General features: G+C 41.8%; 1 protein-coding gene across 2 annotated transcripts in view; it reads right to left on the reverse strand.

The window, feature by feature from the left end:
* Window positions 1–11,158, reverse strand: part of UBAC2 (UBA domain containing 2) — a 93,964-nt gene extending 82,806 nt beyond the window's left edge. For both annotated transcript variants that reach the window (XM_080613172.1, XM_080613173.1), the window contains exons 1-2: window positions 11,036–11,158; window positions 1,090–1,217 (exon numbers count right to left, since the gene is read on the reverse strand). In XM_080613172.1, the coding sequence (XP_080469298.1) occupies window positions 1,090–1,217; window positions 11,036–11,066 (159 nt within the window). In that variant the 5' untranslated portion in view covers window positions 11,067–11,158. The remainder of the gene's footprint in view (window positions 1–1,089; window positions 1,218–11,035) is intronic.
* Between the last annotated feature and the right edge of the window lie 493 nt (window positions 11,159–11,651).

Below are 11,651 nucleotides of genomic sequence, written 5' to 3' on the forward strand. Positions count from 1 at the left end.
TCCTCCTCCCAAAACACTTGGCTGTAACATTTTTAAAAGGCAAGATATTAATTTATGTATTCCTCCTGCACAGCATTAGCAAGACACTTGGAAAATATCATCAGTGCTCTTCCAGAGTTGTAATATATGTTATTTTAACAAAGCTATTGTTCTTGACAAGAAAAATCACAGACAGTGCAAGAGCAAAGTGTATCACTTTTAAGGCTTACAGGCTACAGTTGGCATCCTCAAAGACATTAAGTTGACTACATACTTATTTTTTAATGTAACTGTAAAACATATGGAGTAAGATAACTAGAGGCATTTGTTGACCTCTCTGCTGAGCAGTAGATTGCCATTTCCAAAGCTGAAAAAAACCCACAAAAAACAACAAATCCCCACAAAACTTATCTAATCACTTCTAAGTGCATTATTTTGACAGTTACAATTTCAGGATTCCTAACAGCTGAGAACAAAACTATACAAAATGCACTACCTAGAAGATAAAGGATATCAGTTTGAAGTAGGAATGAGCAAGAAATACCTAGCAAGATAATTAATTCAGCAGATAACTGAGCATAAGGAGCATGACAAACTCTCCCATCGTTTGGAATCATCGAATTAGAAGCAGCAGTTCTATTCAACAGGCAAATTTTAGTTTCCCATAGCTCGCTACAACAGAAGTTAAAGTTACAGCCAATGTTGTTAAAATAAATCTTATAGAATCAGACTACCTGATCACTCTTCAGCCTCAAAATCAAAGCATAATAAGATATTGACATTCATATCAAAATACTTTTATTATTACACAGCTGAAATCACCATTCACAGCAAGCTTCCAAATGCCAGTGGCTGGAAGGAAAAACAATACAAATCAATCATTTCCCAGACAGAAAAAAGAAGTGAAAAGCTATGTTGATTGTTTTGGATCACTTTTTCTCACTTCTTCTGAAAAGCAGCATACTTGGGTGAAATTATAGAAAGTTAAGAACAAGCTGTTCTACAACAGTGAAAAAAGGGAAAGAACCAGAGGAGAAACAGAGTGAGGAAGGGGGAATCACATAGAAGAGCACAGTTTGCAGTTTCTTTCCACACAAAATGAACTCTTACCTGAAAATCCTCTTTTATAGCTTGTAGGTTATATGCAAAGAACTTCTGATAATGTTGGAAGAGCAGAGTCAATAGAATTGAGATGGCACTTGGGACTAGTAACAGACTCTTCGACAAAGGTGCCTTATCTTAAAGACAAAAACCAACCAAACAAAAAAGCCATTTAGAGAAAAGTCTCTCACATTTAAAAAGTAACATATTTAAACAGATGATTGAAAAATATAATAGCAGTGGTATCACCTGGACTTCTTATCTCAACAGCTTCTCAAGGTCTCAAAAACTTATAGGAAAAACACACCCACCAAAGGAAGTCTTTAGTATTTATAATAATATTTAGTATATTAATGACAGTTGAATATTAATCAGATATTTTGATTTCAACATTCTGTCATGAAATTAATTGTTTGGCTAGAATTAAACCTAAGCTCTCTGCCTATAGAGGTCACACCCTCCTATGCAGCCCTCCTAAGGCCCAATCATGTTTCGGGAAATAAAACAATCCCTTCTTTTCAAGAGCAAAATATACACACACATCTAGTAAAAATAAATACCTTTATTTCCTTCTTTGCATCAGGGGTTAAGATTAGCTTTTTTTTTCTAGAGGCTGTGAAAATCACCTGAACAGGAATAACGTGAACAAATGTCCTGAACAAACTGACTTTCCCTTCACCACACTTGGATCCACCATTCAAGGAAACATATCTAAGTTAATGTATATGATATTCATCTTCCTTCCATTCATTCATTCCAATTATTAATAAAGAAATTAATAAAATCAGGACATCTGTGAAATCAGAACTTCTTTTCCCCTAGTGAATGACTTTCAGAAAGGACACTCTGAAGAAAGCAGCAGAGAACAGAGACATCTACAGCATGCATTTACTAAAAACTGCCAAGTGGAATACCCAGCAGGAGTGTAAACTGTTGGTGCAGTTGACACAACAAAAACAAACTCCCGCCCAACAGTTCAAGCCAATACAGGAACTCTGAAATATTATTCCTTCTATGACTTTTCTCCTTTTCACACACTCAACCTGAATTGCATTTACTTCTTTCCCACACATTCCAGTTACAGCATGGAATCTACTGATTTTCAGACATTTTTTTCAGGGTATTATGAAATCCATAGCTCTGCTGTCACTGTTCTTGGATAACAAAAGGAGCAGTAAGACTACTTTAAAAGTACTAATGGGAAGTAAAAAGCAGACCAGAGGAAGATCAAAACTGCATTTAAAAAGTGTAATATAGGGAACATTTAGTACCTAGCCAGATATATTGAGTACCACAAATGATTTCATCCACATCTGCTGCACATTTGAAGAATTAACTGCTAGAATAGGAAGATGGTAATAGGCACGAAAGCCAAGATTTTAATAATGGCACAATCCCACTCAAAAATACAGTTCTTACTACAGAATTTAAGCATGATCCTCATCCAACTACCAACCAATGACATCAAGAGCAGCTTTGATGGGCACTGCTAGCTGTTCTCAGCTCACACCACCCTGAAGTCTGCACTCTTCTGATGTTCTGATGATTATATGAAGAAAACATCCCTTCCTACATGAATCCTAACATAAACTTGTACTTAAAACTTTTCTTTCAGTCCATAACCATATATTTGAGTTCATTATTTACAGACTCACCTTACTACATTTAGGTAATTAATGCCTTGCAGAACTATCCTTTTCCAGAAATTAGGCAGTCACCTGGATTGACATAGGTTGCTGTTACTCTGACAACCATAAGCTCTACTTTTATGATTGGATTTTTTGTGAAAGACATACCAAGAAGGCAGAAAGTCTGGCTGATTTTTCTTTTAATGCAAGCAAACTATCCACCTTTCAATTTAATATCTTTCTTTGGATATTTTTTCATTCAAAAAAAAAAAAAGATCTATAGTCTTTAGATGTAAATTTTCTAAATTATTCATTCTTCTGATTTAAAGGGATGCTTCAGAAAAGTCTGAAGCCATCAGAGTACTGTAGAACACTGGAGTTAAAAATAAGCTAGAGCTGCCTGAAAGTTCCTGTGCACACGATGCACACACATATTCACTGGAAATGTCAGGAGATGCTCCCTAAGTTAACCAAACTCAGTTAAATTAACATTCCTTCATGTGAAAAGGTCAGTTTTATAACCAGACTACAACAGATATTTGAAAGTACAGACAAAATCAGACCATTAGTAGCAGTCACCACAGTAGATATTTCTGAGCCAAAGTTTTATCAAACTTGTTATTTTACTATCGAATTCATTTCTGTTATTTCATGAGTTTAAATACATTTTTTACAAGAAGACATTAATCCTATAATACTTTTCACATGAGGATCACATTACCACAAAAAATATGACAAGCAAATCACTAGATTTCCATCTGTGACTATTTCTATTCAGGTTTGATATTTAGATTTTACTGTAATTTTCATATCATTATTTTTACATTACAGGTGATACTTGAAATACATTATCTTGTCAAGTTCATTCCTAATTTGAATGCATTCAAAAATAACCAACCAACAGAACCTAATCTGTTTTCTCCACATTTTTATTATGAACCTCCTTTTAGCTTTCAGCTTAGATGCTTCAAACCTTGTTATAGAGGAAAAGTACTTATTTTTAAGCATGTTATCAAGTGAAAAACCACAGAAGTAACTAACTCATTAATGTGACAGTCACCCCCGGAGAATATCACATGAGTAACGGAAACTTCTACTCTCAAGTTTCTCAATGTGTCATCATGGTTGATGACTTTATCCAGTAAACTTGAGAAAAATAAACTCTTCCAGAGAAATAATGTACCTTCTGAAACGTTTCTTTCCAAGCGTTTCACTGTACAATGTAGTAGCATGCTTTACCCCTCTACAGCATATAGATCCTTAGCAAGGGCTGCTGTGAGGTCACCAGTGAAGAAGCAACCCTCCCACTGCTGTGGAATCCCTCAACCAATAAGACCAAAAATTACTAACAATCCCAAATATCGCATAGTCGCACATTCTGACATTCAAGCGAAATTCCTTACTTGGAACACGAAGGTAGTATCTAGAAAGAAAAATTCTAGTCCAATGGATTTGCAACTGTGTGCAGGATGGAAATGTGCACTACAACCTACTACACTGCACTGCTACTACTACAACCTACTACTGCACTACTACAACCATTGCCTGCTGGCAGCAGCAATATAAAATGTGCACAAGGAGGGCCTCTATACCACATAAAGAAAACAGAATGAAAGGATAAACTCTCATTTTGACCCTGAAGAGTTAAAATATATAAAGTACTATCTTCAGACCTTGGAATAAATTTGCAAAGTACTCCTTAAGCGGCAATTCTTTCAAAGAACAGGCAGAAATAGCACTGGTGCTGCAATACACATAGTCGAGCTTCCATCCTTAGATGAAAGATGAACAAGAGAAATTATGTAATAACCAGCTGAATGTGCCCATGCTGTGATGAAGGCCAACAAACTAGCTTTCACTACAGATCTTTGCTTCCCCTGGTGCAACAGAATTTTCCCCAAAATTGCCCTCATAAATTCACAGGCAAGTGTCCCAACCACTTTGTGCTACCACTGCACAATGGGAAGCTGGTCCTAAAATGTGACAAGAATGAGAAAAACACCTTGAAGTCATAGAATCACAGAATGGTTCGGGTTGAAATGGACCTCAATGATCGTCTAGTTCCAAACCCCGTGCCACAGGCAGGGACACCTTCCACAAGACCAGGTTGCTCAAAGCCCCCTTCAACCTGGCTCCACATTCCACCCCTGAACTCATTACAAAGCCGATAAATTCAAGGGAAGATGGCTTTAAACTGAAAGAGGGTAGATTTGGATTAGCTATTAGGTAGAAGTTCTTGCTGTGAAGGTGCTGAGACACTGTGACAAGCTGCACACAGATGCTCTGGCTGTCCCATCCCTGAAAGTGTTCAAGGCCAGGTTGGAGGGGGCTTTGAGCAACACGGCCTAGTGAAAGGTGTCCCTGTCCACGGGGTTGGAGCTAGATGATCTTTAAGGTCCCAAGTAATTTTATGATTCTTCCACAACCTACTACTATTCTGGCTGCCAGTACCACTTTCAAAGTGCAGAATGCTAAGGAAAGAATGTGTCCATTTGTCACAAATAGAGGGGGAGGCTTACAGTAAACTGCTCAGGCAGTTGCAGCTTCAGAATCTACCACTGCACTAGTGAGAAGAATATGAAAGTTGTGGTAGCAGCAAGAGCTACAGTTTTTGAAATTATTTCCTGTTCCTTGCCTGCTCACCATTCACAGGTGAAGAAAGACAGCAGATGAACATATCAAAACAGGCAGCCAGACCAAGCTACTGTTTCAGAAGGGCTTTTCAGGCCGTAACTTCAAACCCTGGATGGTTATTCCAGGCCTGAGACTCAAGTGTTGACTTGGGAGAGGACCCTGTTGCCAAAGCCATCTGATGAGCAGTAGCTGAAAAGCTCAAATTAGTTCAGTACATTTTTTGTGGGGATCCCTACTGAGCTTATAGCACAGCTGCAGAAAAAACATGCTGTGCAACAGCTTTTTTTTAACATTGTCATCTGCATGCTTCCCAAAACCAGCTGCTATGAGGCAGATACACCACTTTCATACATTCAATAACCTGCTGGGGGCTACTGCTACAATGGCATGAAACATGCATGAACCATTTTTAATGCTGATACACAAGATCTGTGAGTCTTTAAAGCCACAAATGATGCACATCTGAATGCACAGTACTTCCCAAATGCACTAACGGAATGTGTGTTTTAGGTGGCTGTCTCTCTTGCATGAAGCCATCATGCAGATATTCACCTACTGCATTCCAAGATCTGCCCAAGAACCTGCAGCAGGTTCACCAGCTGACAGTGACGTTTCAAAATGACATTTCAAAACAGATTCTTGCTTACTATTTTCACTTCAGATGCAAGTTTGCTACAGATTAAATGGCAGCATGAAAACCTCCTCCTTGGAAATCTTGCTTGTCCTTTACTGTAATGGTTGATGAAACCAGATATGCAAATTGGAAATTAGTGCTTCCAGTGTGTGCTTTTGGGAGATTGGAGCCATCTTACTAGACCTGAGGAGTAAGAGCTTGTCTGTATTATAACCACATGCTGAGTCCTGAACAGTAGCCAAGAACAAATGACAGCATGCCATGGAGGGAGGATGGTAAGAAATACGGACACACGTAATACTGCTTGAGGAATCTGGAAGACAGCAGAAGACTGTATGCTGACGGTAGGATGGAATTTTACCACATTATGCTTTTATAAAGTTTGCTCAATTCACTGTAATTGGAACTAGATGATCTTAAGGTCCTTTGCAACCCTGATTATTCTATGACATGATTGCACCCTTTGGGAAAAACATGCAATACAAGAGGACCCTGCAAAAGCAGTTAAATTCCTGCTTCCTGAAAATCTTACATAAAGTATTCTGGGTCAGGAAAGCAGCTCTTGCCCCTGGTCTAGGCATAGACACAGGAAGGGGACCCTGTGTTCAGATTGTCACTTCATAGTATACTCTAGTGGTTAACCATCATGATGCCAGCACGTGAATACAGTATCACCGCAGGACCAGTTTTTTATCAAATGCTTATAAACTTACTCAGAAGCTAAGAGGTGAATAATGTTAGTATATATATCAAGAGAATTGATACAGAAACCAACTATTATCATGCTTTAAATCTTTTTTTAAAAGGTGCTGGTAAGCTGTCAAAGCAGTTTCCTATACATTTACTGTTTAGAAACCTGCTGGGTTTAGCCTAGGTCACAAACTACAGAAGAATGAGGAGCTACAAAAATAAAAGGGAAGGGAAAAAAAAGGAAGAAATTTTTTGTTTCTAAGAGGAACATCTGAAAAGAAATAGAAAGTGAAACAAGTTGAAGTTAACAAGTACACCCACCTGGCTGAGCAGCCTTTTTTTCCTCCCAACCACAGAGCATATTACCATACTACTATTAGTATACACTGCCAGGAATATCAGGTATGGCTACACCACACCACCACATGGAGATCCCCAACACTCACTTGAAATGAGCTAGCTCTGCAACAGCAGCACAATAGCCACATTTTTGTGGCGTTCAATGCATGGCTAATTGAACTGATGTGGCTATGCTGCTCCCAGGACTCAAGCAAATATTTAGAACCAGGCTGCACTGTGGCATGCTATGTACAAGCTAATTTGTTCTGCCATACAGTACTGTTCTATTGTTATGCACAGAGGTCTAATATATTCAATACAGACTCGGTTTCTCCTCCAGTCGTACCACAAAGCATAAGCTTACATCGTTTTATTATTTTCCTGAGGTCCACACACAGCACAGTTCAGTCTTTCAGGTTATGCAAGCAGAGAAGCACAGTGTTCCCTTCTTGCCTTGGGGATCTGTAACAAATTCCTAGCACTGCACTACAAGGTTCACACAAAGGTGGAAGTGTAAGTTGCATTAGCAGAAATGCCTGCACTCAAGTTCAAAGGACTCTACTCCATACTACTACAAGAAGTAGCTTGTGTGTAGTAGGCAAAGTAGTCAAATTATTTTCCAGATGTAGCAAGTGGCTTTAAAACATGGACTCAGATTTTACCATAATAATGACTAGCTCTAACAGGCTTTCCTAAGGTACTTGTGCAGTATTGCACGTAGCATGAAGAATACTGGGAGGGGATATTACAATGTCTGCAGAAAAGTTAGGTGTTGGTCTTACAGGCTTAAGTTGTTGGAAAGGCCTTGGTGTCCTACAACAAAAAGCTTTCTGTGTATCATTGCTCCTGAGTGAAAAAGCATCAAATACAGCTAAGCAGTATTACAGTAAATCAGCCAGCCACCCCAGTGTCAGTCTTCCTGCACTCACGCTAGCCTTAGCAGAACCACTGAAGTGTTTCAGCAGCCTTCTTCATAGGACTTGGGTTGCTGGCAGACTGCAACACAAGAAACCACTCTGGGCCCAGCACCACAGCCTACCTCTCAAGTCCTTCCTTCCCTTAAGGCAGGGGCTGCAGCATGCTTCCTGAACATGCTGAAATGTTGTTTCACTAGCCAACTCAACCAGGCTAGCGTTTTGCTAAGTCATTTGAGTATGCCTATGCTGTGCTTCCTACTACCCAGAGTAATCGGCCTTATTTTTGCCACGGCATATCAGCTCCTCCAATATTCCAGATCACAGAAACAGTTTCCTTAACAAGGGCAAACTGTCTTTGTCCTTTTAAATGTATTCTTCCTTGTTTCCCCAACTTCCATATCTCATAGTTGTAACCTGTATCAGATATGTATATTTTTATATCTCTTCATCCAAAATTGTGTGTGTCATGTCCTGAGTAGGTGTGTTATCAACTCCCGACACAGTTATCATCTGCTACTCCTGATACTCCCTGCCTGGAATGCAGCATGTCACTCCTACCAAAGGACCTATTTGTCTGAACTGGCTCATATTCACCCAAGGTTGGACTGTTGCTGGAGGGGGTTGGCTCTATCCACATCTCGTATAACATCACTTTTCAAAAACCTCTCTGCCTATGAATGTGATTTTAAAGAGTATCAAATAGAAGAAGTAGGACAGAGGATTTATACCAGGACTATCCAACTAGGATCTGAAATACTAGAGAAACACTTCATTTAAGAACTCAACTGCAGCGCCCAAAGTCATGAAACATCTCCTTAAAAGGCACATGGACAAGGTCAAGGACTTTGCTACTCAGGTCCAGCTATTCCAGAATTGCTTACAAGAAAGTCTAATTTAAATAGAAGCAATCAAACATATGAGACCCAGGGGCAGAACTGAACATGGACGCACATGTACCCATCCCTGAAGCAACATCATGAACTGCTTCATTAACTGCCTAAACCACCGGATTCTGCACATCAGTGACTGAATCCTACAAACCTGCTGCTACTGCAACAGATGCTTCAGCTACAGAGGTAGAAACAAAAGTCTGAGGGCACATCTCACACTGCCAGAGGGTGCATTAGATGAGCATATGTCACTGCCACCTAAAACTGTGCCTCTACTAAAGTTTGTCAGTGCACTTGAACCAGCCAAGTCTTAGTGTGAAAAATCACTGTAGGTCAACAGGTAAGTACAATAAGAGTGACAGGACAAGGGGTAATGGCTTTAAATTGAAAAAGGGTAGATTTAGATTAGATATTGGGGAAAAAATCTTCACTGTAAGGGTGGCGAGACACTGGAACAGGCTGCCCAGAGCAGCTGGGGATGTCGCTTCCCTGGAAGTGTTCAAGGCCAGGTTGGATGTGGCTTTGCACAACCTGGTCTAGTGGAAGGTGTTCCCATCGCAGGCGGGTTGAAACAAGATGATCTCTGAGAGCCCCTTCCAACCCAAACCATTCTGTGATTCTATGAGGAAAAAAAGTTAAAACATTTACTTTTTGCAAAATGGCATCTTGTCTAGTTTATTCTCCTAGCACAAATATGATTCTTATGACTGCAATTTTCCACTCATCCTTCTGATGGACCTATTTTGGAAAAACTTTTCAATACTGACTGTCACTTTCCACCCATTCAGCCAAACAAGGTTATTTTCCTTCTTTCTCATAGAATTATATAGACATATGCCACCAAAAGGGTGTTGTTCTATAGTACCTATTGTTGGGGTGAAAAAATGAAAAAAATCAGGAACTGTGAATCAAGTATAGTGCTAGCATCTGCAAAAATACTCCCCCCTCTTTAGATGTCTTATAGAGAATACAGCTACAACTGATACTCCTTCTGAAATGCCAGCTCTATTCATCCCTAGTCAGAGGTGCTTTCACACTCAGTTTTGGACTTCTGCATGAAGCACGCAGTTAGTAAGCAAAGTTTTGACTTATCGTTTGTCCCAGCCTGCTCTGAGGGCTGTAGAGCCAAAGTCAACAGCACAGCTGGTTCGGTTCTTCATCACCATCTCTAAAAGTGGCAGATTCTTTGTCCTGCAAGCAAGCTCAGAAGCAACCCTCCAAGCTTGCCAGGTTTATTCAGGTAGCACTGGAATATGAAATGATTTACATGTGGTGAATGTAAACCTAAAGTTCAACAGAGCTAGGAACGCATTTGTCCTTAAACCTGTCTCATCAATAAACTGGTTTAAACAATGATTTTCTTTTCACATTAAAAAAAAAAAAGAGTTATATCTCTCTGATATGTACCTAGCCATGAACAGCTGTATCTATATATGTAGATACATTTACACACACACACAGAGCTCTTTTAACACTGAGAGTTATTTCTCCTGTCCGATACATTCCTAGACACATAGATCAGAATCTGTGTAGACACATACATATACCCACACATACATGGCAGCAAGGTGGTCCTGGGACCACTATGTTCAGGCACAGCCCCTTGAATCACAGAATCATGGAATCAATTAGGTTGGAAAAAACCTTTAAGATCATCAAGACCAACCTTTACTCCAGCACTGCCAAGTCCAGCACTAAACCATGTCACTGAGGGCCTCATCTACACGGTTTTTGAACACTTCCAGGGACGGTGATTCCACCACTGCCCTGGGCAGCCTGCTCCAGTGCCTGACCACCCTCTCGGTGAGGAAATTCTTCCTAATATCTAATCTAAACCTCCCCTGGCGCAGCTTGAAGCCGTTATCTCTTGTCCTATCACTTGTTACTTGGGAGAAGAGACCGACCCCCACTTCTTGCCACCAGCCGGCAGGACCACGGAGCGCTGCCCATAAAGCCGAGCACTCAGACGGCTCCTTCTAGTGGGACACGAGGTAAACCCCGAGTTTAAAAGTGAAACCGAGGGCAGGCGGCCTATGACGGGAAGGAGGAGAGGCTCCTCCGGGGGAGCCGGCAGCACCGCGCCCAAACTGGGCGCCCCCTCCCCACCGCCCCGGCAGCTCGACCCCGTCCCCGGCGGAGGGGGCCGGGCCGCCCGCCGCGGGGGAGACGCCGACACACCCCTCACCGCCTCCCTCCCCCAGCTCCGTCCTCCCCGGTACTCACAGAGCCCGTTAGAGCCGGTGCTGGTGAACATGGCGGCGAGGCCAGGCCCAGCCTGGCTCAGCCGCGGCCGGCGCCGCTGGCGGAACCCCCAGAGGCCGGGCAGATCCCGAGGAACCGCACCGGGACGGGGACGGCGGCCGCGAGAGGACAAACGCAGCAGTCAGGCGAGCGGACGGCGCCCCCTGCCGGGCCCGCCGGGAGGGGCTTCGCCGTCCTCCCGTCGCCTCGTCGCCCCGGCGCCCGCCAGCCCGCCCGCTCGGCGAGCCCGCTGTCACCTCACCTCAGCGCCGCATGAGGTGAGGTGACAGCAAAGCCTATAGGAGCCCATGCAGAGTGAATATATTCCATTAATTAAGTGGAGGTAAGGCTGGGGCAGCTCCTGTGTGCCAGTCCCTGAGGCGGAGGGAAGGGTGCTTCAAAGCTGACGTGTAGCTGGGCAGGGATAAAGCATGCTTTAGTCGACATGTATCATAGGTAATTGCTTCTATCCCTATAAATACGGTTTAAATGTGAAATTTGTAGGTGCCTAAGGGAAGGCTGACTCTTCACGCTGTGGAAAACTGTGGTACTCGAGGCTCACCCTAATTTTGGGAGTCCATGAGTTAAGTGGCTGCTT

The sequence above is a fragment of the Psittacula echo genome (assembly GCF_963264785.1).
Source record: "Psittacula echo genome assembly, chromosome: 3".
NCBI classification, from domain to species: Eukaryota; Metazoa; Chordata; class Aves; order Psittaciformes; family Psittacidae; genus Psittacula; species Psittacula echo.